Source organism: Sarcophilus harrisii, chromosome 4 (genome assembly GCF_902635505.1).
Source record: "Sarcophilus harrisii chromosome 4, mSarHar1.11, whole genome shotgun sequence".
Classification (NCBI taxonomy): domain Eukaryota; kingdom Metazoa; phylum Chordata; class Mammalia; order Dasyuromorphia; family Dasyuridae; genus Sarcophilus; species Sarcophilus harrisii.
Window position 1 is genome coordinate 462,873,522 of NC_045429.1, and position 26,052 is coordinate 462,899,573.

The 26,052-nt window shown below is 61.3% G+C and overlaps 1 protein-coding gene across 3 annotated transcripts; it reads left to right on the forward strand.

Moving 5' to 3' along the window:
* The first annotated feature begins 17,785 nt into the window (after positions 1 to 17,785).
* PRMT2 (protein arginine methyltransferase 2) lies at positions 17,786 to 25,212 on the forward strand. 3 transcript variants are annotated; one of them, XM_031968291.1, is made up of 11 exons: positions 17,786 to 17,918; positions 20,071 to 20,151; positions 21,152 to 21,259; positions 21,835 to 22,017; positions 22,115 to 22,273; positions 22,380 to 22,544; positions 22,735 to 22,910; positions 23,401 to 23,530; positions 24,069 to 24,205; positions 24,536 to 24,707; positions 25,082 to 25,212. In XM_031968291.1, exons 2-11 carry the CDS (start codon positions 20,077 to 20,079, stop codon positions 25,112 to 25,114), a joined length of 1,338 nt encoding a protein of 445 aa, XP_031824151.1. In that variant the 5' UTR covers positions 17,786 to 17,918; positions 20,071 to 20,076; the 3' UTR covers positions 25,115 to 25,212. The 3 variants fall into 3 exon arrangements, with proteins under 3 accessions (XP_031824151.1, XP_031824149.1, XP_031824150.1); XM_031968289.1 differs by having other exon boundaries at positions 17,790 to 17,918; positions 22,112 to 22,273; XM_031968290.1 differs by having other exon boundaries at positions 17,901 to 17,952; positions 22,112 to 22,273.
* The last annotated feature ends 840 nt before the right edge of the window (positions 25,213 to 26,052 follow it).

The window sequence follows — 26,052 nt, forward strand, 5'->3', positions numbered from 1 at the left end:
GAAAGAAGGAGCAGGTCTCCCCCGGGCCTTCTCACTGCACCAATATCCAGGGAATAACCGAATCCTCATGAAAAAGGGAAATGAAAGAAAAGAAAAAGGGAAAATGTCCCAGGCCCCAAAGGAGGGGATCCAAGTCCTGCCCGTGGGTTCCAAAGATTCGCTGTTTTCCCAGTGAATATTGTCTTCCTTTATGACAGAAACGAAGTTACTCTTCTCAGGGTTAGAATTGAAAGGGGAAATTCCCCAAAATGTCCCCTTGGGAAACCCCCCCTACCCATCTCTGGAGAGGGGCCCAGATCCCCGCTGCCTCCGCCTGCCTGGGCCCTGCCCCGTTCCCAGAAGCCCCGAGCGCAGGCCCTGTCCGACAGCCGGGGCCCCAGGAGCTCGGCCATTGGCGCTGGTCTCTGACTTTACCCCAGGGGCCTTTTGGGGGGAGGGGGACAGTGGTCGCCGAGACTCCTGCTGAGGGGCCTCTGGATCACGGGGAGCTCGCGCCCACAAAGCTCGGCCTGCTTCCTTCACACATTTTGCACTGGAAAGCTTTGTCTACATTCCCCCCCCCCCCCCTGCTCCTCCCCCCCTCTGCTCCCTTGGAACAAAGAATAAAAGAGAAAAAGGGCAGTTCAGCAAAATTCACCACCATCAACTAAGGCTGACACCGTGTGCAACACTCCACACCCGTGATCCCCCCTCCCCCCTCTGCTGTGTCCGGCCGGACCTTGAAGCTTCACGCACACGGCTGCAAACAGGTGGCCGCCGGTGGCCGCGGGGGAAGCTCCTGCCTCCTGTCAGTGACAGCTTGGCTCAGCATAAGGACAGAGACTCCCTAAAGCCACTGAATCCCCCTCAGCTCCATCCCTCCCCAGGCCCAACGGACCGGCCCCACACATCCCACGCAGCCCCTTCTCCGGGTCTTCCTGGACCATAAATGCGAGCCTAGGAGAGGGGCGGCCGGCCCAGCCCCTGCCCCCCCAGGCCCCGTCTTTCCTGCTCCCAGGGAATACGTGCTCTCCAAATTCAGTCAGAGGCAGGGAGCCTCAGTGGCTGAGAGCTGGACCGCCAGGGTGCTGGGTTCGAATCTAGCGTCAGACACTTCCTAGCTGGCGACACTGGGGAACCACGAGAGCCTTGGGCTGCTGCGGGCTCCCGGGCGGCAGCATCTCAGTAACGTGCGTGAAGCACCTTGGAGACCTTTGGGGCCATGGTCGGCCACGTTCTGAAATACAGGGTCGCTCAGTCTGGGACGGTGCCCAAAGGGCTCCCACGCTGGGAGCCACCGGGGGCTCCGGGGGCTGATCCCAAAGGGGGAAAGGACCCGCGTGCGACGTTAGTGGCAAAGAGCTGGGACTGGTGGGTGCCCAGCGGGGGGGGAGGGGGGGAGGCTGGCTAAGTGATGGAGGATATTGGTCCGTAAGGAATATCACAGGGGGATTCAGAGGCCACAGAGACTGACGGGAGCTGACGCGGGGGAAGCGAGCGGGACCCAGAGAGCACGTGCAGCAACAAGAAGATTGTGTGATGGATCCTGACGGCTTTTCCCACCATGGGACGCCTCGGGCCGGTCCAGCGACCTTGTGAGGGGGGAGCCCCCGGAGTCCCCTGGGGGGCTGAGCGGAGCCTCGCATTTGCCCCCTTTGTCTGTTTGCTTGTTTTTTCTTTCTCATTTTTCTTTTGGATCTAATTACTTTTGGGCAGCGCCATCACTGGGGGCATGTTGGGCGTGTGCAGGTTTAACCTGCACTGGAGCACGTGCTGCCTGAGGAGGGAGAAGGGCGGGAGGGACGTTTGGAGCGCGAGGCTTGGCGAGGGGGAACGTTGGAAACTGTCTTTGCCGGGGTTTGGGGAAATAAAATGGAAAAAGCCCACGGCAGGGCCGCGATGCACAGAGAAACACGGAAGGAAAGGCCGGGCAGCGGGGAGGCCTCCCCACGGTCCTCCGCTCCCCAAAGCTTCAACCCAGTTCTTGGCCTGGCGGGCTCTGCAGAGTCAGCCCTCAGAGCCTTATTAGCGGAGTGAACCAGCCAGAGCCCTGCCCGCCCAGCAGAGGACAGTCCAGTCTCGTTCGCCCCACCCCCACCCCCTGGCCCTGTCCCTCTCTGGCCAGAGCCCTGCCCGCCCAGCCCCGCCCAGCCCGTCCTGCTGCCCTGCCCTGCCCACATCCCCCTCCAGGCCCAGGGGGTCCGGCCCCTAGACCCCCCCCCCCCACGCAGCCCGTTCTCCGAGTCTTCCCGGACCACAAATGCGCGCCTAGAAGAGGGGCTGCCCCCCTGCCCCCCCCAGGCCCTTTTCTCTAGCAAATGTTCCACGGGACCGAAAGGGGCTCTGGCCCCGGGCATGGGGGGGGGGGGGCACAACCTTTTGCAGCGGCCGCGTTATTTTCCTTCCCCCCGAGGCTGCGGCCGCTGCAGAGGGAGCAGGGACAGTCTCTTCCCGCCCGTGGGCCAGAGGCTGGACTCCCCCGGGGATGGGGGGGGGGGGCGGAGCGGTCCCGCTCTGCAGCCTGGGCTGCGGCTCCCGCACTGCGGAGGCTCCTGGGCAGGACCCGGGCCGAGGCGCGAGCCTGGCCCTGAGCCGGGGCCCCGGGAGTGGGGGGGGGGTGGGGGGGGCGTCAGGCCCGGGCAGAGGCGGCGGCCTGGGACCCAGGAAAAGGGAGTTCGGACCTGCTTGATCACAGAGCAAGGGGGTGTCTGGGGGGGGGGTGTTTTCCTCTATCAGATGGGAGAATGGGAAAGGGACCTAGGTTTCTAAGTCCTTCTATAAAGAATTTTTCTGGGAGCCTTGTGGGTCTAAAGTTTTAAACTGGAGTGGGCAAGAGGGAAAAGGCCGGAAGTTTAGGAGGGAGTTGGTTTTGTGGGAGGTGAAAAGAGTTAAGTTTCTAGTTTCGCGGTTTGTGTGGCCTGTCTGGGAGAGGGAGTGGGGAGCCAGTTTGGTGAAAAAGGAGGTTTGGATAGTTTTGAGTTTGGGGGTTTCTTTGTTTTTGGTTTCTGTTTTGTTTTCGTTTTTTTGGTGGTTTTGTGGTTTTGGTGGTTTTGGGGTTTCCATTTTGGTTTTCTTTCATTTCAGGGTTTTCCATTTCGTTTACTTGCCTGGATCCTTTGTTCTGGATTGCTGCTTTTTTTGGTTGGTGGAGAGGGTTTTGAAAATGAGGGTGATAAGAATGAGGGGTTTAAGAGGGGGTTGTTTTTAGTTTTACCTAAAAGGGTGGGGGGGGGGGTGGGGGGAGAGTTGGTGGGAAGAAAGGGGGTTTTGGGATTGGGGGGTTTAAGATTTTTGGATTAGAGGCCCTGGGGAGGGGAAGGGGGGGGGGAAGGAGGGAAAGGAAAGGGGGGGGAGGAAGGGGGAGGGAGGGAGGGAGGGAGGGGAGGAAAGAAGGGAGGGAGGAAGGAGGGAGGGGGGGAGGGAGGGGAGGGAGGAAGGAGGGGAGGGAAGGGGGGGGAAGGGGAAGGAAGGAGGGAGGAAGGAAAGGGGAGGGAGGGAAAGGGAGGAAGAAGGAAGAAGGAGGGAGGGAGGGAGGGGGGAGGAAGGAAGGGGAGGGAGGGAAGGAGGGAAGGAAGGAGGGAGGGAGGGAGGGAGGAAGGGAAGGAAGGAAGGAGGAAAGAAGGAGGAAGGAAGGAAGGAGGAGGGGGGAGGAGGGAGGGAGGGAGGGAGGAAGGAAGGGAAGGAAGGAAGGAAGGAAGGAAGGAAGGAAGGAAGGAAGGAAGGAAGGAAGGAAGGAAGGAAGGAGGAAGGAAGGAGGAAGGAAGGATGGAGGGAGGGAGGGAGGGAAGGAAATCTAGTTGACGCAAGCTGCCTGAAAGCACCCCCCGCCCTGGGTCAGCTTTGGGGGGACCCAGTCAGGAAGGCAGCTCCACACCCCTGTCTTTTAGGCAGAGCCGGAGGGTTGTCATTCTTGGATGGCCTGTCAGGGCCGGGGCGGGTCTTCTCTTCAGTTCCAATCTGACCAAACGCGGGTCCGTCAGGAAGCCAGCTTGGCCCTGCTTGTGACTCCAGAGCCCCAGACAGACATGTGGGAGCCCAGGGAAGGGAGCACTTCCACCCCCACTTCCCAATCCGGGTGTGGGCTCGTTAGAGCGCAGCTCCGGAGCAGCCTTTGGCCCATCCTAAGTGCGAGGCCCTGGCTGGTCACCCCTCGGCCAGCCCGTTTTCTCATCTATAGATGGGGGTCCCGGCAGCGCCCCCCCCCAGGGTTGTCCTTGGGACCATGATCGCATTTCTAAGCTTTTTGCACATCTCCAACTGCTCTCTGTTGTTCATTTCAGAAGCAATCGAGGCAGGTTCCCTAGAAGCAGAAGGGGAATGAGGGTGATCTTGGGGAAGAGATCTTTGACGTAGCCCGGGACGGCCCAGGGGTTTTGGCTTCCCTTCGGGGAAGAGGGGAGATGGGGAGCAGAATCAAAGAGCTGCTCCTAAGGGGCACAGCTCCTTTGGGGAGGAGGAGAAGGTAAGCAATCTATAGCTTCCCAATTTAATTATTCCTGAATTTTATACATTTAAGGAGTTTATCTTAATGCACAGCCAATGTAAGAATTTTCAAAATCATTCTCTTAAATGTTTTTTGCACCTTCTAAATGTCAACCCCTGAGACGAGAGCCCGACATCCCACCCCTAGTTAAGTTTTGGCTAGCTTTGGCTTCTCAGGCTTGATCTGTGTGTCATACAAGGGCACCAAGAACTCACGAGAAGCCCCGTGCTGTGCCAACCAGACCTTCTGGGGGAGGTGGGGCAAAGGTAAGGCATGACCTGCTCCAGATCCTGCAAGTTCCAATCGCCTTCCCCCTCCAGGCCATCGGGGACTCCGCACACCAGTAGCTCAAACACCGAGAAAGGTCTGCGCCAAAATCTGCCATCATTTCCATGGGCAAAGGGCGTAAGGCCCTGCGAGACACCCCCGAGCCCCTTTCTACATGAGAGCTTTCCTGGTGCTTCCAGCTGCCCCACTAAGCTCGTGCCCGTCAGCATGGATCTCTGTTCCACGCTTACTCTTTCATCCGCACGTGTGCGCGCGTCCTCGCAGCGTCCGTCAGGACCTCTCTGTGCGCGCCCTCACAGCGTCCGTCAGGACTTTGCGCCCGAAGCTTCTGCATCCCGTGAGTAAGAACTGTTTCCTGCCTTTGCATCCTTAGCCCCACTCCAGGCACGGGGCAAATGCTTGCCCGTCTTTCACCAAGGCGCCCGCAAAGATGGCTGCCCGCTAAAGCTGGCGCTCAGGCGGGCCTCCAAGTGAGCAGGTCAGACCCCCAGGTCCCGGCCTCGGTGGGGCTGATCCCATTGCCTCCCAAAGAGCGGGGACAAGAAGTCTTCTGGGTCCCGACTTTATTTTCCGGGTACCTGTGGGGGTGGGGGTCTTTCTCCTGGGCCTACCTCCTCATCCCAGAGGTGCAGGGGATCCCAGCAAGAGCATCGGACCCTCTGTGTCTCTCCATGGCAACCAAGCTTTCCAGTCGGCAAAGTGCCTTTGCTCCCCCCACGGCCGACAGTCGTTTGAAAGACTGGAGCTCAGCCTCCGATCAGAAAACCCAAAGGGCTGGAAGTCCCCATCATGAGTCAGGACACACATGGAGCCATTAGCCGGGCCCTGGGCTAATCTGCCCCAGACCAAGGCTGCAGCTTGTGCCCCCCCCCCCAGGGGCGTTCTAGAAGCCAGTCACAAGATCAAAAATACCGTAATAATGCAGAGGGAGCTGGGGGCCGAGAGGGGCCAGAATCACCATCACAGTCTTAATGAGGGCACGTCTCCGGGGGGCTTTGAGGTTTCTGAACCGTTGTCGAGAGACTCTCATTTAATTCCCACAACAACCCTGGGAGGGGGTTGCTGTCCCTGGCCTACACGGGGACACTGAGGCCGAAGTGAGTGGCTGCATTCGTGTCTGGGCCAGGGCGGACGTGGGGGCTTTCGGCCTCCCACGGCCCAGAGCCGCTGCAGCCCCGGAGCCCGACTGGTCCCCGGCCGAGGCCCGCCCTGGCTCTGGCTCTGGCCCTCCCTGGCCACGAGATGACCCGTGAAGCCTTTACCCGGCTCTGCCAGGATCCCGGCTGTGGGACAGAACAGGGGCACCTGCCCTAGGCTGGCGTGGGGGTCAGTGAGAGCTTTGCGGAACTTGAACTGCTGGAGAAAGGCGGCCATCGCCACGTGCGGGCCACAGACGAAGGCACTGAGAAAACAGATCTGAGCTTCAGAGCATGTCAGCTTGTTCGGCCCCATTCCTAACAGGCCGGGGGCACCGGCCTCCCTCAGCTTTGGCACCGGCCTCGGCTACCAGGGGAGGGGGGTCTGCGTGCACCACAAAGCAAAAAATCACCCAGGACCAAAGGATTAAAACGGCAAGAACACAGAATCCGGTCTCCGAGGTCTGGTTGGGGGAGAGGCCAGGGCTTTCTGAGTTGGGAGGGAGAAAGGGAACCGAGAGATCCCTTGGATCCAGAAAAAGGGTCATAGAAACAATAACTGACTGGCCGGGACGGGGCAGCTTTCAGCCGAGACGCAGGGGACTGTGAGAAATTGCCTCGGTTCAGTCTTTGGCCTATGACCCCTGGGTTTGTTTCTTTGGTCGGGGGGCTCCAAGCAGCAGGGAGGGCTGGCCCAGCTTCCCAGCCACGCAGGGATAGTAACAGTGCAGCCAAATTCTCTCCCATCTCCCCAAAGGAATCGAGTTTTCTCACAGGAAGAAATCGCACTAGACCATAGCGGAACAGAAAGGGGACTGGGCCCCAGGACTGAGGCACGAGATGGAGTCGGGGCGTTCGCTCACGTCGTCCCACGATTCTCCACTCGCTGCTCCAGTCCCCTCAATTCCAAACGCTCCTGTCTCTCAGGAATATAAAGTTGCATTGTCTCAGTCCCTTCGCTTTCAGTCCAGCGCAAGTGGAAAAACCCAGAGCAAAGGGACCAAAATAGCAAAAAGCTGGGAAAACAAATCGCAAAAGAGGCTTCGTGTTGTCGGCCAGTGGCGGGACCGAGACCAAGGAACCACAGGGACTCGTGCCAGGGGGGAAAGGTGTGTCCTGCCTGAATGTCTTTTCTTCTGAGAGAGGGGGAAGGGAGAGGGACAGAGAAGGGAGGAGAGGAGAGAAGATGAGGGGAGGGGAAGAGAGGGGAGGGAAGGGGAGGGAAGAGAAGGGAGAGGAGGGGAAGGGAGGTGAGAAGAGAAGGGAGGGAAGAGGGGAGGGAAGGAAAGGGATAAAGAGAAGGAGAAAGACAGAGACAGAGAAACAGAGATACAAAGAGACACCCACAGAGAGAAATACTAAGAGAAACAGAGGCAAGAGAGAAAGATGGAACGAGAGGAATACTAAGAGAAATAGAGATTGAAATGGGCTGAGGTCAAGATCAGGGCAGAAGGAAACATTTTGGAACAGAGAAATCTTGTCGTATTCTGAGTTCAAGTGGTGCACATTGGGTCCCATTCCTAAGCTTTAAACCAAGCTGGTGATCGGGGCGTCTCTCATCCGAGGGCACCAACCAGACCTTCTGGGGGAGGTGGGGCAAAGGTAAGGCGTGACCTGCTCCAGATCCTGCAAGTTCCAAGCGCCTTCCCCCTCCAGGCCATCGGGGACTCGGCACACCAGTAGCTCAAACACCGAGAAAGGTCTGTGCCAAAATCCGCCATCATTTCCATGGGCAAAGGGCGTAAGGCCCTGCGAGACACCCCCGAGCCCCTTTCTACATGAGAGCTTTCCTGGTGCTTCCAGCTGCCCCACTAAGCTCGCCGTTCGGCTTTCTCAAAATGGCCACGTCTCCCAGGAATGGCCTTCTGGGTATCTTAATAGGGTGATACCTGTCAGATTGGCTAAGATGACAGGAAAAAATAATGATGATTGTTGGAGGGGATGTGGGAAAACTGGGACATTGATTCATTGTTGGTGGAGTTGTGAACGAATCCAACCATTTTGGAGAGTAGTTTGGAACTATGCTCAAAAAGTTATCAAACTGTGCATACCTTTGATCCAGCAGTGTTACTACTGGGCTTATATCCCAAAGAGATTATAAAGAAGGGAAAGGATGTAGTGAGAATGTCTGTGGCAGCCCTTTTTGTAGTGGCTAGAAACTGGAAACTGAATGGATGTCCATCAGTTGGAGAATGGCTGAATAAATTGTGGTATATGAAAATTATGGAATATTACTGTTCTGTAAGAATGACCACAGGATGATTTAGAAAGGCCTGAGAGACTTATATGAACTGATGCTGAGGAATGGGGATTCAGGAGATCATTATATACTCAACAATACTAGATGATGACTAGTCCTGATGGACAGCATCTCAGAAACGGAGATCAACCAAATTATTTCTATGGAGCAGTAATGAATGAATTAGCTATGCCAGAAAAGAACCTGGGAGATACTAAAACATTATAATTGAATTCAACCTTATTTATGCCCACCTGCATCTTTGATTTCCTTCACAAGCTAATTGTACAATAATTCAGAGTCCGATTCTTTTTGTACAGCAAAATAATGTTTTGGTCATGTATACTTATTGTGTATCTAAGTTATATTTTAATATATTTAACATCTACTGGTCATCCTGCCATTTAGGGGAGGGGTGGGGGGGGGGTAAGAGGTGAAAAATTGGAACAAGAGGTTTGGCAATTGTTAATGCTGTAAAGTTACCCATGTATATATCCTGTAAATTAAAGGCTATTAAATTAAAAAAAAAAAATCTTAATAGGGTGATAATTAAGCTTAGGAAAGAAATTCCCCTAGGGCTTTTCCTCTGCCTTCAAATGATCTCTCTCCAGAAATAACAATCCATCTAAAATCATAGTTAATCTTAGGAAAGAAGTTCTCTGAATCCCTTCTCTCTGCCCCTCACACAGTCCAGTCTCTCTCTCCCCCTTCTTTCTGTCTCTTCCTTCTTCTCTGTCTCTGTCTCTCCCCCTTCCTCCCTCCTTCTCTCCTTCCCTCCCTCCCTCCCTCCCCCTCCCTTTCCCTCTCCTTCTTCCTCTTTCTCTCCCTCTCTATGTGAGTGTGCAGGTGGGTTGACTTGCCCCCTTCCTAAGGTTCTATTCCCTCTTAAAGACCGTGGTAGTGTCCACAGTCTCTGTGGGAGAGCTGGGGTTATTCCATATTCAGAGTCTAGCCCGGAAAAGAAACCCACCCAAGCTGGGAGTTGGAAATGCCCCCGACTGGAGCGGGGATCGGCCCCACAACGTCTCTGACAGATCGTCCGGCTTTGTCTGGCCTCCTGCGAAGGAGACCCCGTCGCCCCCATGGCCTTCTGCATCAGGCTCCTCCAACTCTGAGGAAGGGTTTTGTGCAAACCGTATCCTAACAAAGACACCCATGTCTTGTTCCATGTTGTTCCCAACCACTAATTAGCCCGGTCGGGACAGGCCTCGGGTCCCTTCCGTGAGTTTTCCCGTGAGTTCTCCCTGATTCTTGCCCCAACACCAAAGCTCCATGGTCACCTCGGCCGGACGTCCCTATCATTGGTCATGGGGGGGCCGGGCTGTCAGAACTTACTGAACCTGACCCAGAAGGAGAAGGAGGCCCTGGGTCCTCGTCCCTCCCCGAGGCACCGGGAGGCCGAGACTTCCCAGGACTCAGGTGTCCCCTCTCTCATGGCATTGGGCGAATATCCAATCGCAGCAACTAGAGACCGAAATACTGCTGGGGGGGGGGGGGAAGAAGAGGTTCGTTCCGCACACGAGGGGCTGCTCTCACTGGACAGTATAAAGGATGAGGGGAAAGGTCATGGCGGAAGGGAGGGAGCGAAGCTGGAGTCAGGCTGCCGCCCCCTGCGCCCGGCTCCTGGGGAGACCCGGCCCTGTGAGGAGCATTTGGGGAACGGCCTCCTTTCTTCTCAGAGAATCTGGGAATCGGCTAAACTCTCTCCTCATGTTAACGATCCCATCTCTGGCAACCACAGAACCCTGTTTTTCTCTTTCTTCCTTGTCAGCAAGAGAGACCTGCTTAGGATTCAGATATTCAGTCTAAACAAAGAGAGAATGGAGCCATTGTCCAAGGGTTTCTCAGGGCCCAGCACGAGGTCCGAGGCCGGGGGGTTTCATACCAGGAGGCCCAGATAACTGGCAGCGGGGAGGGGCGGGGGGGGGGGGCATGGCTGCATTTCAGGGTGTCGTCTTCCACCGCTTTGTGTAATTCCGAATTCCATGAATCCATTTGGCTTGGGAAGCCCCAGGTCCTCTCCCAGCCCTGGTTGTCTCCTCGGCCCCAGGTTGGCTCCGGCCGGGTTGTCTCGGGCCCCAGGTCGTCTTGGGGCCTTGTGGCTCCTGCAGCTGAGGGCGTTTGGACTCGGGCCTCCGGCCTCCCTCAGGGGGAGCGCGCCTGCACACTCCAGCAAAGCAGAGGCTTGGAGCAGCTCCCAAAGGCGGCAGCCCCAGAGCCCGTGTTTGCTTTGGCCCCCTGGCAACCCCAGGAGGCGAGGACAAAACAAGGGGGAGTCACCTCCCCTCACTGTCTTTCAGTTGTGAAAAGGGAGCCGAGGTGAATAAATGGAGAGCGAGCTCCGAACAAAGCCGGTCTTCATGGTTGGGCCGTGAGGCGCTGGTGGGAGCCAAACTAGGTCCCTGGAGTGAGGCAGGAAGCGGGGAGTCGGGCCTGAGTCATCCCGAGAATGGAAGCCCTGGCCCTGCTCCCGGGCTGCAGCCCAAACCCGCTTCCTTACTCTTGATTGGGCGCTGCTTGGCAGCTCGTTCCCAGCCCCGTTTCCTACTTAACTGACACCTTTTCTTATTTATGCAGCTTGGGGGGGGGGGGGGGGGGGGGGGGGGGGGGGGGGGGGGGGGGGGGAAGAGTACACAAAGTTTTTTTCTTTCTTTTTGAAGCTCTAGAAATACTCCTTCTCCCCCTCCAGGGACCCCAAAGGTCTCCTGTGATGCTCCCTCAAGGACTGGGTCGAGCCTGGGCTCCGGAAGGCCGAGCCAGCGGAGCCCGTTCTAGCTGGTCCTACTGAGCTCCAGATAAGGTTTGGGGCACGGACCCAGGCTTTAATCGCTCGGTCTATGACTCAGGTGCCGGCATTAAGTCTGAGTCTCCCCACCAGCCAGGAGGAGGAGGGGAGGGTTTTCCAGCCATGGTTAACTCCCCAAAGTCACCTACAAGAAAACAGAGGAGCTGCAAACTCCCATAAGAAACGGGGACCCAGCCGGCAAATGATGGGGCTTAGAGATGCTGAAGCATCGGTTTGGAAGGAACCAAGAGATTGGAATCTGTGCCCACACTGACACCCCCGAAATACTGAATGACACCATTGAGGACAGAGATGGGCAAAGAGTCATGCGAAATTCCACAGACATGTCCAGGGCTCTCGGCGGAGAAACTAAGCAAGATTCAAAAGAGCTAAAACAGTCCGAGTGGGGCCTAACGATGAGAAGATACTTCTTTCCCCTTATTCGCCGAGGTCAGGGGCCACCGCCAACCTCAGACTGCTGCAATGTGTTGTTCAGTTCTGCCGATTTATTCACTTCTCTTTTATCACAAGGGACAGTGCACAAGAGATGGCAGAGCTGAGTCAAGAGATACCACGGGCAAGGTAAGGGATGCGGAAAGAGAAGACATCCCTAAAAACTTATCTGAAAAAAATCAGGCAAAAAGAAAATCTTTTCCATGTTGTTAAAACATCTTTGTAGAATCGACCCCCGGAAAACCACAGTGACCTGTGGAAAAATGAACGCAGAGGAGCAAATAGCAAACAGAGTTTGGGAGCCGAATACGTGCAAAGTTGGGTTTTCTCGTAATATCTTGGTGATTTTAGAATAACAGGGAAGTGGGTTTTTAAAAAGCCTTTTTATTCTTAAATCAAGATTATGTCAACATAATGGAACTAAGATAAAGGGAAGGAGGCATTATGGGTAATTCTTAGAATAACCCAACTGAAATCTGTACAGATACAACCTAATAATCGTCAATGGTAGAGAGGAATATACTCTTTAAGTTTCACACAGAAAAAGTCATAGGAAAGTTTGCAACAACAAAAAAAAGAAGAAAACCATGACATGCAGCATGAATGGGTTTGTATGCACCGCCATGTGATGTCAGCTTTTTGCTCGGGAACCCAGAGCCCAGAGCACAAGAGAAATCTGGCATCACCTGGTAAAGGCTCTTAGATCAAGAACCCGAGGGCTGCCGACCCTGCTCCTCAGTTTCATAAAAAACAAAGTAAGTGGTACATAAAGCCGCCGCGGAAAACAATACGGCCAAGGACTGCAGAAAGCGGCCGTCTTGGGGCCAGGGATCTGAGAGAGGCCCAGCCGGAAGCCGCCGGACACAAAACAGCCTAATGTCTATTGTTCTTCTGTCCGGCTTCAGATTTTATCCCTGGGTGCGCATGTCCGCTACTCCCTGCCCCTTGCATAAGGGGTTTGGTTTTGTGGTTGAACCACTGGTGGAAGGGAAACGGCTTTTCTGGAGAAAGATGGGAGGAAAAAAGCTTCTCAATGAAATGCTTGAGCGACTGGGACTATTGGAAGTGAGTCGGGTAAGCAACTGGCTGCTCCTCACAGGAAAGAAGTCGGTCCGAGACAACTTGTTGGAGACAGATCAGCAGGTGAAATCGGCTGGCGCAGAGAACTCCCGCATCTGAAGTGACCCTTTCAGGGTAAAGGCCATAACTGAGCAACCTTTAGATCAGATCAGTCCTGGGCCCATGAGAAGACTGCAGAGGGACGCTGGGCTCGTGCATTCTGGGAAAGTGGAGGCCTTGAATTTTACTCCCCAAGGCCAAAGGGGTCACTGACCACTGCAGGGCTCTGATGAGGCCCGGGAAGACCAAGATGCTCAAGGAGGAGGCCCAGGAGAGAGTGGAGACCCTGGGAGCCGGGGACAGACACTAGAGAACATCTCGGTGTTTGCTTGGCTGGAGAAAGGCTGGGGCCGCTCTGAGAGTCCGGGACCCATACTGAGAGCTCCCTGCCCCGCTGCCCTCGGGGAGCTGGCAGGGCCGGCCGCTCTGTCCTGCCACCTGCTGCTAAGGAAGGCCAGGCGGGCAAGGCCGCTTTTGTGTCCCCTCTGGCTCTGCGGCTGGGAGCAGCGGCCATTTGCAGTCTGCAAACTTGGGCAGGCGTTTGCCTTGAGGGAAACTTCCCCCACTCCGCATCCCATCAAGGGCCGCTCCCCTGGAGAGCAGAGTCAGGCCCAGCTCTGCCATCCTGAGAGTGAGGAGGACAAAGGGCAGATGGTTCCAAAGGAACCAGGGTCATCCCAGTCCTCGGGGCAGGGCTGGAAGTTGTCTGGTGGTCTCAGCTCCCGCTCCTCCCTCCGGGCCTCCCTCCGGGCCTCCCTCCAGGACTCCCTCCGGGCCTCTGTGAGCAGGTGTCCCGATGCTTGCCCCAGTTCACAAGGAGACTGTCAGGTTTGGGTTATTTGGGTGATTGTTTTCTAATCTGTGACGTTGGTTGTTCCTGCCTTTGCCTCCGAGCCTGTATCATGATTATTTTTTATCTTTTAATAAATTCTTTGAATAAAAGCCAATGGCCTCCAGTGAGGGATGTTGTCTAATTAAGGGGGGGAGGGTGGGGGTGGGTGGGAGGGGGGGCTCCACAGTGAGCGTCAGGGGTTGCCCTTTCCTGGAAGCCTGAGGCAGCTGCAGCTCCATCCCCCAAGGTGCATGTACAGCCCCACCCACAGCCCCTGATTCCAGTTATCTAATTTAATACCTGCCCGGCCTCAGTCAAGTTAAGATCCAGAAGCATAAATTACAGCGTGGGAGGGGGAATTCTCAGCCTCCTCGGCCGGAGCCTCAGTCTCCCCGTCAGTAACACGGGGCGGTTGCGGGGAGAAGAATTCGCCCCATTGTTGCTGTCGTTGTCCGGTCGTTTCAGTCCCCCTGACACCGCGTGAGCCCTGTGGGGCTTTCCTTGGCAGAGACGCCGCAGCCGTCGCCATTTCCTTCTCCAGCCCGTTTCACAGATGAGAAAATGGAGGCCAACGGGCCAAGTGACTTGCTCCGAGCCGCCGGGATGGATACTAAGTGTCGGGGGCCTTCCTGGCTCCGGGCCTGACTCTCCATCACTGCCACACCCCGAGCAGCCCCGGGGGCACCTTGGAAGCAGGCCCGGGGGCAAGTTCCTCCTTGGCCTCCCAGCTTTCTCCGCTTTTCCCGGACGGGCCAAGGGCCGCCTCACCCGCCGGGGCTTCCAGCCGGGGTTTGTGATAACCACCGACGGCACGTCCGGAGCCGCCGCCCGAGCGCCGGAGCCGCAGACTCGGGCACGCGGACGTTCCCTCCTCCTGGGACTACCCCAGGGTGCGTTTAAGCTGGAAACCCCGAGAAAACGCGCGGTCCTGGCCCAAACAGGGGCACCGTCAGCCTTGCACGCGGCTGAGTCCCCCCAAAGCGACGACCAGCTCCGGGGCCAGAGCGCACAAAGCAGAAGGCGGGGTGGGTCACCGAACAATGGCTTTCACGGCCACGCGGGCTCTGCCCTCTCCTCCCTTCGGCCCGTTGGTGCCGCGCCGGCCCCGCCCCGTGACATGCTGCACACTTGCATCCTGTGCTCTGGGAAGCACAGGTGGTCGGCGTGGTCCTGCGAGCGCTCGGTGAAGAGATCAAAAGATTACGTGAGGGGCTGTCTTAGGTTCCCCGGGGCTCTGACTGGGAGTCACCGCGCAGTAGCACGAGTGAGAAGGCGGCGCCATAGGCTAAGGGAAGAGGCTGGCTTCCTCCAAGGAGAGCTGGCATCATCCCGCAGAATGAAGCGCCACACGCTCACACACGCACGCACACACGCACACGCGCACGCACACACACACTTACGCACACATGCACGCATACACACACTCACGCACACACACGCATGCACGCATGCACACACGCACATTTAGGGCTGGAGCCCCTTTTATATGTCAGCTAGGTGACTAGGAGAACCCTCCCGTTGACAGATGAACGAAGGAGGGCCCAAAGAGGGAGGCTGCGAGGTCGGAGCCAGGGTCTGAAGGGGCGCCTCTGCCTGAGGTTCTTTCTACCTCATTTCTTCGTCATGTCCCACCGTAAGCATTAAGCGTCCACTGTATGCCAGGCACCCCACTGAGAGCTGAGATTATAGAGAGCCCCTGGTCTTGGTCGGCCAGGCTGGGTTCCAGCTGTCTGTGTGTGTGTGTGTGTGTGTGTGTGTGTGCAGTGTTACCTGTGTTTGCATTCATGTATGCATTCGCGGTGCATTTGTGTGCTTGTATTCACATGTTTGTGCTTGTGGTTACATTTTGTGTTCATGTTTGCATGGCTACAGTGCGTTAGTGTGCTTGCATTTATGTATGTTCTGTGTGTGCATGTTTGTGCTCATTTGCATTCATGCACGCACTGCGTTTGTGCTTGCATTCGTGTCTTTTGTGTGTGTGATTGCATGTTCATGTTTGTGCTTTGCATTCACGTGTGCATGGATGCACATGCTTCGTGTGCTTGTGTTCATGCCTGTTTTGTGCATTTGGCCACACACGTGCTTGCATTCTTGTACGTTTTGTGCGTATGGTTGAATGCTCGTGTTCACATTTGCGCGTTCGCACCCACGTGTGCATGTTTGCAGTTTGCACGCTTGCGTTCAGGCACGTTTTGTGCAGGCGGTTGCATGTTCGTGCTCACATTTGCGCGTTTTGCACCCACGTGTGCATGTTTGCACTTTGCACGCTTGCGTTCATGCACGTTTTGTGCAGCCGGTTGCATGCTCGTATTCACATTTGCACGTTTTGCACCCACGTGTGCATGTTTGCAAGTTTGCACGCTTGCGTTCATGCACGTTTTGTGCAGGCGGTTGCATGTTCGTGTTCACATTTGCGCGTTTTGCACCCACGTGTGCGTGTTTGCAGTTTGCACGCTTGCGTTCATGCACGTTTTGTGCAGCCGGTTGCATGCTCGTGTTCACATTTGCGCGTTTTGCACCCACGTGTGCGTGTTTGCAGTTTGCACGCTTGCGTTCATGCACGTTTTGTGCAGGCGGTTGCATGTTCGTGCTCACATTTGCGCGTTTTGCACCCACGTGTGCGTGTTTGCACTTTGCACGCTTGCGTTCATGCACGTTTTGTGCAGCCGGTTGCATGCTCGTGTTCACATTTGCGCGTTTTGCACCCACGTGTGCATGTTTGCACTTTGCACGCTTGCGTTCATGCACGTTTTGTGCAGCCGGTTGCATGCTCGTATTCACATTTGCACGTTTTGCACCCACGTGTGCATGTTTGCACTTTGCACGCTTGCGTTCATGCACGTTTTGTGCAGCCGGTTGCATGCTCATGTTCACATTTGCGCGTTTTGCACCCACGTGGGCGTGTTTGCAGTTTGCACGCTTGCATTCATGCACGTTTTGTGCAGGCGGCTGCATGTCCGTGTTGTGTTTTGCACCCACGTGTGCATGTTTGCAGTTTGCACGCTTGCGTTCATGCACGTTTTGTGCAGCCGGTTGCATGCTCGTGTTCACATTTGCGCGTTTTGCACCCACGTGTGCGTGTTTGCAGTTTGCACGCTTGCGTTCATGCACGTTTTGTGCAGCCGGTTGCATGCTCGTGTTCACATTTGCGCGTTTTGCACCCACGTGTGCGTGTTTGCAGTTTGCACGCTTGCGTTCATGCACGTTTTGTGCAGCCGGTTGCATGCTCGTGTTCACATTTGCGCGTTTTGCACCCACGTGTGCATGTTTGCACTTTGCACGCTTGCGTTCATGCACGTTTTGTGCAGCCGGTTGCATGCTCGTGTTCACATTTGCGCGTTTTGCACCCACGTGTGCGTGTTTGCAGTTTGCACGCTTGCGTTCATGCACGTTTTGTGCAGCCGGTTGCATGCTCGTGTTCACATTTGCGCGTTTTGCACCCACGTGTGCGTGTTTGCAGTTTGCACGCTTGCGTTCATGCACGTTTTGTGCAGCCGGTTGCATGCTCGTGTTCACATTTGCGCGTTTTGCACCCACGTGTGCGTGTTTGCAGTTTGCACGCTTGCGTTCATGCACGTTTTGTGCAGCCGGTTGCATGCTCGTGTTCACATTTGCGCGTTTTGCACCCACGTGTGCGTGTTTGCAGTTTGCACGCTTGCGTTCATGCACGTTTTGTGCAGCCGGTTGCATGCTCGTGTTCACATTTGCGCGTTTTGCACCCACGTGTGCGTGTTTGCAGTTTGCACGCTTGCGTTCATGCACGTTTTGTGCAGCCGGTTGCATGTCCGTGTTGTGTTTTGCACCCACGTGTGCATGTTTGCAGTTTGCACGCTTGCGTTCATGCACGTTTTGTGCAGCCGGTTGCATGCTCGTGTTCACATTTGCGCGTTTTGCACCCACGTGTGCGTGTTTGCAGTTTGCACGCTTGCGTTCATGCACGTTTTGTGCAGCCGGTTGCATGCTCGTGTTCACATTTGCGCGTTCGCACCCACGTGTGCGTGTCTGCATGGGCACGCGCGTTTGGCCGCACCCGTGCTTGCATCCATGTACGCGTGCACGGGACCCTCCCCGTCTATAGCCCAGAAGACGTTTCCTTCCGCGCTTGTTCCGGCTCTGAGCAGGAACCCAGAGCTCTTGAGGAAACTAAGGCAGAGCCTGAGGGCGCCTGGGGAGGCCCCACAGCTGGGGGAGGGGTCGCCACGGCCCCGCCCGCCTCGGCTTCTCCATCTGTCAAAGGGGCCCCCAAGGGCCCCCTCACGACAAACGGGGAAACGGAGGCCCCGAAGCGGGGAGCGACCCCCCCCACCCCGCGCTCCCACGCCGGGTTAAAGGCAGAGAAGCTGCGGCAGCTCCGACAGCTCGGCCTGGGGCAGGCAGAGAAGCCCAACCGCGCACGCGCGGGCAGGGGGGGGGAGGAGGAAGAGGAGGAGGAAACGCTACCTCTAGGATCTGCGCAAGCGCCTTAAGACTTCTAGTCACGTGGGGCCCTTGGAAAGCGGGGGCATGAGGAGGTGGGGAGCGGCGTCGTGGGCGGAGCCTCCCGGTGGCCCCGCCCACGCCCCGCCCACGCCTGCGCAGTTGCCCCTCAGACGAGCCCGGGAAGGGTGAGTCTCTGCAGTTTCCTTATTTTCGGGCTCGGTAAGAAGGGCTGAGGGAAGCGGGGCCGCGTGTGGCTGCCCCGGGCCCGGCGCCCTCGGTTCCCCACCCGCGCCTGGAGCGCCCCTGGGGAGGGGGCGGAAGGAGCTCGGGCCAGACCACTGGGGCAGCCTCAGTTTCCTCATTTGTGCAGTGCCCGGGGGGGGGGGGGAAGGGGGGGCGAAACGCTCAGGTTTCCCCCAGAGTCGCGGCCCCTCCCCGGGCGGCCTCCATTTCCCCATTTATTCCATGCAGGGTGGGAACGGTACGCAGTGGGCGCTGCATAAATGCCCATTACTGGCACTATACGATGAACACTTTTAAGCGCCCCCTGCATACCTGGGCGCGAGACCTGCGCTGCGGCAGCTTAGAGTCTAACTGGGGAAGGCAAGGGGGAGGCGCCCAAGGATGCGGCCCCCACGGCGGCGACTTCCTCCCGGAGCCCTTGGGGAGGAAGCAGGTGGCGGGGGAGGCCACGGGGGGCGGGGAGACGGGGGTCCCCGAGACTGCCCCTCCCCCGCCTCAGTTTCCCAGTCTGTCACACAGATGCATGTGTGCAAACTTGCCCCGGCATCGCCCCCTCCCCCTCCTCTTCCTGCCTGAGCCCTCCCGACTTCTGGCCCCCTAAGCTGCCCCGCCTGCCCCGGGCCCCGAGGGCGTCGCACTGGCCTCCGCTCTGCCTGGAGCCGCAGGTGCCCCCCCCCGCGCCGGGCGCCCCGGGGAGCGGGGCCCCGGCCCGCGGCGCCCCCCCGGCTCCTCCCCAGTGATCGGCCGCTGGACCCCCAGCGCTGACCCAGGCTCCGCCCTTGGCGAACCACACTCGCCCAGACCCGCCCTGCCCAAAGGCCGACCTTCCCTGGCTCGGACAGGGAGAAGGGACAAAGGCCGGCGCTGACCCCGCCTCGCCGCCCCTCCCCAACCCCAGGCCGGGGGCTCAGTCACTGAGGGAGCCAAAGGTCGGGGCTTCGCTGCTGGAGGCTTCGCTGCTGGAGGCCTGGACCACTGGGGGCCCCCAGCCTGAGGGTGACTCCCTGACAGAGTCCTCCTCCTCCCTCCTCCTCCCTCCTCCTCCCTCCTCCCTCCTCCTGCCTCCGTGTGTGGCCAGTCTGGGCGTCCCCCAGGCGGTTCTGAAGAAGGCTCAGCCTGGGAAGGAGCCGGGGGGACACCCCCTGACGGAGCCCAGCTCCCGGGTTCTCCCAGCTCGGGCGCCCGCTGACGGCCCGCCAGGCCCCGGGTCCTCGTGAGCCGCACTCTGCCCGTCCGAGCCGGGCCCCGCCCCCCAGGAAGGTCCTAGCGTCTCCTCCCCCGGCACTCAAGGCAGCGGCAGCCAGCGGGCATCCGCGTCCCGAGGAGACGGCCCCGGGGGCCGAGGCCTGGGACCCTGCTCAGGGTTGGGGCTGCCCCCGGAGGCTGGGGAGGGGACTCGGAGCAGAGCTCCCGGGCGTTGCAAGGGCCGCTCGGGGGCCACCCAGCGCCACGGACGCCCAGAGGGAGGCGCGAGAGGGGCCGGAGGGAGCCCCTCGAGCCCTTCACCAACAGCCTTCCAGCCGGCACAGATGCCCTGGGCCCCGCAGCTGGGCTCTGCCTGAGCTTCCCTCCAGGGGCGGGTCAGGACAGCTGGGGAGGGCCCGCAGGCTGCAGTGGGCTGCCCGGCCGAGGGCCTGTGCCTGGCCGGGAGTCTCTGCCCGGCCGAGGGCCTGTGCCCGGCCGGGAGTCTCTGCCCGGCCGAGGGCCTGTGCCCGGCCGAGGGCCTCTCCCACTCCTTGGAAGCGGCCTGTTGCTGCCCACTGCCCCTCTCCACAGGGTGCCCACAAGGAGCCGGCTCTTCCTGCGCCAGCAGGCGGGGCACTGAGGGGCCAAGGACCCAGGCCCCCCGGGCAGCCAGGCTCTGTCTTCTTGGGGACCCCCACCCCGGTGCGAAGTGGTGGAGGAAGTGAGCAGGATCTGGCGCCCGGGGCCTGGGCACCCGCAGGACGCCCGATGCCCGCGAGCAGACTCCGAGCTGACGCCTGTTTCCTTGCAGAGCGGCAGAGGGGGGCTTGTCGGCACTCGGGGGGGGCCACGGGGCTCCCCCCCCCCCGGCATCGGAGCAACTTCTAACCGTCTCTCTCCTCCCGACAGGACACAATGAGGCACGAAGAGGAGGACCCCAATGGCGCAGAGCCCCAGCGCGCTCCGGTCTCCCCCCACGGCGAGCCACAGGTAATTTGGGAGCGGCTCCTGTCGGGCCCTCGGTCCCAGGGGGCCTCTGCCCAAGGGGGTCACAGAGACCCCCCCGCCACTGAGGAGTCTGTCCCTTGGAAATGGGCCTGGGGGCCCCTGGGTCAGGGACAGAGCCGAGGCCCCCGGCCCAGCTATCCGGGGCGGGCCCGCACTCGTAGTTCCCCTTGGGCCCCAGCCCCCAGAGGTCGTTCTGGGAGGGGGCTTTCGTTGTTCTGCTCGGCCCGCGGATGGGGGACCCTGTTGGCCAGTGCGGGGCGAGGACCCCGGGACTCCGAGGCTGGCAGGGACGAGGGCCTGGCAGAGGGCGGGGGACGCTCGGTCAGTGGCGGGGGACGGCGCCCCCGTTGCCGTGATGCTGACATTTGGATGGTCCCCAGGGCGGGCGCTCGGGGCCAGCAGTCCGGACATCGGTCCGTGAGGGCATCCTGTGCCCCTTCCCCTGCTCTCGGGGCTGACCTCGTGCTGGGCGGCCGAGAGGTCAAGGGGAGGCGGCTTCCCGAGGACCTTAACGGGTTCTCAGAGGGGAGGGGACGGAGGAGACGCCAGAGCATGTTGGCCGGTGGGGAGGACGCTGGGGCCGGAGCCGCCTTTGGCGTTAAAGCCACTGGGGAGCCGGAGGAGGGAACGCGAGCGGCCCTTGGAGGTCAGGGTGGACCGGGCCCCATGTTGGGCCTACAGGACTCGGTGGGGGAGTCGCCGCCGCCCCTGAAGCTTCCCCGCTCTCGACCACAGGGGAGGGGGCGTGGGGGCAGGGCCAGCCCGCTCCGTGGGGGCCTCCAGGAATAGTGGCGTCTGTCCGGGCCCTCGTCCTCGAGCCGGGCCGGACGTGTCCGTCCTCGGTTCCGGGAGTGACCCTGAGCGGGCCCAGTCACTCGCTGAGCATTTAGTCAGCGCCACCTGGATGACCCCGGCTCAGAACGCCCAGGGGGTGAAATGTCTGCCCCCCCCGGCCCCTCCTGATCGCCCTGGTTCTGTGCAGAAAGTGGGGGAGGACGAAGAAGAGGATGACGAAGACCCCGTGGAGGGGGACGCGGTCCCCCAAGAGTTTGTGGCCATCGCCGACTACGTGGCCACGGACGGGACGCAGGTAACGAGGGGCGCTTCCCTGGGCGGGACTGGCCCTGTGGGGACCGTTGTCAGAGCAGCGGGAGGGTCCCAGAGGAGGGGGGCGCCCCTACCAGGGCCGGGGGTCCCCCTGAGGCAGGGCCAGGGTCCCCCTGAGACAGGGCCGGGGGTCCCCCTGAGGCAGGGCCGGGGTCCCCCTGAGACAGGGCCGGGGCCCCCCTGAGGCAGGGCCGGGGCCCCCCCTGAGGCAGGGCCGGGGTCCCCCTGAGACGGGGCCGGGGCCCCCCTGAGGCAGGGCCAGGGCCCCCCTGAGGCAGGAGACCCGGGGCAGAAGCGGCCCCAGCCACAAGGGCCGCCAGCGGCAGCCGAGGGTCCTGGGAGAGCCGCCCACGGCCCGCTGAGGTCTCCCCGCTGGCGCCCCCCGGGCTGTGAGCCGGTCAGAGGCTGGCACGCATAGGAGACGAGGAGGGAGGGGCCCCGGGGGGCCGGGCCCGGTCTCTCTGTGGGCAGGGCCAGCGCCCGCCGTGTGGGCCCCAGAGCTGGCCCCGGCGCCCTGGGGGGGGGGACGCTGCCCCAGACCCGCCTCCTGTCTTCCAGCTCAGCTTCCGCAGGGGCGAGAAGCTGCTCGTGCTGAGGAGGGTGACGGGCGCGTGGTGGTGGGGCGAGCGGGGGGGCCGGCGCGGCTACATCCCCGCCGGCTACGTGGAGGAGGGCGCGGGGGACTCGGAGCCCGAGGACACCTGGCAGGACGAGGAGTACTTCGGCAGCTACGGAGCCCTGGTAGCCGTCCTCCCGGGGGTGGGGGTGGGGTGGGAGGGACAGAGGCTGGGGGGGAGCTCCCGAGGCCGGCCCTGACGGGCGCCCGCTCCCCCAGAAGCTGCACTTGGAGATGCTGTCGGACCAGCCGAGGATGGCCGCGTACCACCAGGTGATCCTGCGGCACCGCGACTTCCTGGAAGACAAGGTGGTTCTGGACGTGGGCTGCGGCACCGGCATCCTGAGCCTCTTCTGCGCCCACGAGGCGCGGCCCCGGGCGGTGAGCGGAGCCCCTCCCCTCGCGCCCCGGCCCCTCCCCCGACAGCCCGTGGGGGCCCCGGGCGGGGGACCGAGGTGGGAGCGTCGGGGCCTCTCGGTGCCCGCAGGTCTACGCCGTGGAGGCCAGCGAGATGGCGCGGCACACGGAGCGGCTGGTGTCGAGCAACGGCTTCGCCGACAAGATCACCGTCTTCCAGCAGAAGGTGGAGGACGTGGCGCTGCCGGGCAAGGTGGACGTGCTGGTCTCGGAGTGGATGGGCACCTGCCTGCTGGTGAGGGGGGGCCGGGGGAGGGGGCCTCCGGGAGCAGCCTGGCCGGCCTCAGAGACCCCTCCGGGAGCCAGGGCAGGGGCCAGGGCAGGGGGGGAGGGGGGTGGGGACTGGCTGGGGGGCCAGGGCAGGGGGAAAGGGGGGCCAGGGCAGGGGGGCAGGTCCACGCCCACGGCTCCGCCTCCGTCTGCAGTTTGAGTTCATGATCGAGTCGGTGATTTTTGCGCGGGACAAGTGGCTGTCCCCCAATGGCGTCATCTGGCCGACCACGGCCGCCATCCACATCGCCCCCTGCAGTGCGGAGGAGGACTACGGCCAAAAAGTCCTCTTCTGGGACAAGGCCTACGAGTTGGACCTGAGCTCACTGAGGTGAGCTTCCTGGGGCTCGGGGAGCACGGCCGGGGAGCACAGCCTGGGAGCACGGCTGGGGAGCACAGCCAGGGAGCACGGCCGGGGAGCACGGCCGGGGAGCACAGCCAGGGAGCACGGCCGGGGAGCACAGCCAGGGAGCACGGCCGGGGAGCACAGCCTGGGAGCACGGCCGGGGAGCACAGCCTGGGAGCACGGCCGGGGAGCACAGCTGGCGGGTTCTCGGGGCCCTGGCAGGGGCCGTGTGATCAGCTGGTGGGAGCGAGCCGGCCAAGGCCCCCGAGGGAGCTAACGCCACTTCCCAGCATGCACGGGGGCTGGGCCTGTTGTCCCCAAGTCCCGGGTGTGAGAGGGACAGCAGAAAGGCCAGAGTTGGGGGGTGGCTGTGGCCGGCCATGGGCCCGGGCCCTTGGGGGAGGAGGGCAGGCCTCCGGGCTGGGCACAGGTGCAGGCACGGGACCGGTTGCGGCCCTTTCTTCCCCTCGAGCAGATCCTTGGCCATCCGGGAGTTTCTCGCCAAGCCCAAGTACAACCACGTCCTGGAGCCCGAGGAGTGTCTTTCGGAGCCGCTCCCCGTCTTCCAGCTGGACATGAGGACCGTGCAGATCTCCGACCTCGAGGTGAGGGGCCCCGGCCCCCCCCCTCCCCCCCCGGGGCCCGAGACGCTGAGCAGGAAGCCCCCCCCCCCACCTCCTGTCAGGCGCACGGCCCGGACCCAGGGACCCGGCAGCAGGCGGCCCTTCCCCAGGGGAAGGGCCCTCCCCGTCCCGCTCGGCCCCGGGCTTCCCGTCTCCGGACGCTCCCCCAGACAGAGCGGGGCCGGGGCCGAGGCTCTGTGCTCCGAGGACTTTGGGCGTCTTGTCGGGTGCGTCCCCAGGGCTCCTGGGGGCCCAGAGTGGGGGGCGGGTTCGTGCGGCCTGAGGGGGCTGAGGGCCAGAGCCAGGCGGCCTTGGGGCTCTGCCCGGCCCGGGACGTGACCTTGGGGAAGGGCTCTGGGACCTCCCCTTGCCCCCGGCCCCGGGCCTGAGCCAGCTGAGCTTCTCCTGGTCCTCAGAGCTGGATGGTCCGGGCCCGACTCCCCGCCCGGCCCGGCCTGGGGGTCTTGCTCTGAGCAGCCCCCTCCCTCCTGTGTGACCCCCCCGTCCCCTCCCTCCCCAGAGGATGAAGGGCGAGCTGTGCTTCTGCATCCAGAGGTCGGGGACCCTGCACGGCTTCTCCGCCTGGTTCAGCGTCGAGTTCTGGAGCCCGGGGGAGGGCGGGCCGCAGCTGGTGCTGAGTACGGGCCCCTGGGACCCGTAAGTGGGCGGGCCCGCGATGGCCGCCGGGGCCTGGGCGGGCAGGGAGGAGGGAGCGAGCCCGGGGAGCCGGAAGCTACAGCTCTGGCACGCGAAGCTAATCAGGGCCCCACTGAGTGCCTGCTGTATACAAGGCCCTCGGCAGGAGGAGGGAAGGTCACCGGGTGGCTGGCCTCGGACCCCCCTGAGTGAGTGCGGGCTCCGGACAGACCCGGCCCCTGCCCCTCTGCCTCGGCGCACACGGCCCTGCACCCCCCCAGCCCCCACCACCCGAGGGAGGCCCCCCCAGCCCGCCGCCCTGGGCCTGAGCGCCGCTGCCTCTGCTCCCAGCACCACGCACTGGAAGCAGACCTTGTTCATGCTGGACGAGCCTCTGGCCGTCCGCGCCGGGGACGTGCTCGCCGGCTCCATGCTGCTGCAGAGGAACCCCGTGTGGAGGAGGCACTTGTCCGTCACCCTGAGCTGGACCATCACCTCCCAACAGGACCCCAGCTCCCCAAAGGTACCGGGGGGGCCCTTTGGCGGAACACTGGCCCCCCTGGCCCCCGTGCTGGGCGCCCACCTTTGCCTCTGGAGACAGACCCAGAGCCCCCAGGAGGTGGGAGGCCCCCGAGGCCAGGGGTCTGCCCGCCTTGGGCCCCTTTGGTTCCTGTGGGGCTGGGCCCAGTGTCCCAGACTCCTGGGGAGAGCCTGAGATGCCGCGGGCCCCCCGGGGCGCCGCCCTCCTGCCCAGGGGGACGCTCAGGGTAGGCAAGAGGCCCAGAGAGACCCAGAAAGAACCAGCTTCCTCTGAGACCAAGCCCAGGCCTGGAGCCAGCTGGGAAACGCCTGAGCTCAGGAAGCTGGATTTCATCCCTTTTCCCCGTTTCATTCCAGGTTGGAGAGAAAACCTTCCCGATCTGGAGATGATCGTCTGTGGGGGCCGGGCCGGCAGGTGGGGCCACAATGGGGGGGCCTCTTTCCTCTCCCCCTCACAGCCCCAGCCCCAGAGCGGAATGTGGAACACCCATTTCACAGGTGAGAAGAGCGAGGCCCGTTAAGGTGAAGGGACCTGCCCCTGCCACGCCACGGCCAAGGGCGCCGTGCTCTGGCCTTCTGCTCTCGCCCTTCATCGAGCCCCTCTTGGGGACCACGACTCAGGAGGACCCCCCCCACCCCGACCCCGACCTGGGATCTGCCTCAGCCTCCCAGAGGCCTCGGTCCCCATCCCCCAAAGGGAGAGGAAGCGCCTTTTGCCTTACTGAGCATGTGCAGGCCTAGGGAAGGGCCCCGAGACACAGGCCAGTCTTCCCTCCGCACCCTGCCCGCCTCAGGCCCTTCTGGGCACGCTCCCCTCCCCCCCAGCGGGCCGCAGGACAAAGACCTTCAGAACCCCGCTTTCACCGCTTCCAAGCCAGCCCACGGGGCCGCAGGGGACAATGGAGGGGTCAGCAAAACAAACACTGAAAGCAGCGAGCTCGGGACGCCCAGCCAGGGGCTCCGGGGCCCCAGGGCGCCTGGAGAACAGCGACCTCGGGGGCCACTCTCCGGCCTCCCACAGCCCCCGAGAGACACCTGCTGCACAGAGGAAGGGGCCAAGGGCGTGGAGGGCCAGGAAGGAGCCCCCGGCCCCCACTCTCCGGCATGGACGGCGGTTGTGAGGGCGGCACCCCGGCCTCTGGCCCTCTTTAAACGGCCCGGGGTGCCTGGGACGTGCCTCCCGAGAGCCCCCAGCTGTTTTCTGCTGCTGCAGATCTTGGCTAAGCTCTTCCCGGGGCCGACGCGCTCTGCCCCCAGTGGCGGCTCTCCTGCCTCTAGCCGTGGCATCTTCCTCTAAGGGACTCTCCAAACCCGGCCCTTGCCACCTT

Excerpts from the sequence above, each read along its gene's own strand:
- PRMT2 (XM_031968289.1), top strand. The coding sequence starts at position 20,077 with ATGAGGCACGAAGAGGAGGACCCCAATGGCGCAGAGCCCCAGCGCGCT. Across the intron at positions 21,260-21,834 it reads TGGCCACGGACGGGACGCAG|CTCAGCTTCCGCAGGGGCGA; the intron begins GTAACGAGGGGC and ends CCTGTCTTCCAG. Across the intron at positions 22,018-22,111 it reads TCGGCAGCTACGGAGCCCTG|AAGCTGCACTTGGAGATGCT; the intron begins GTAGCCGTCCTC and ends CCGCTCCCCCAG.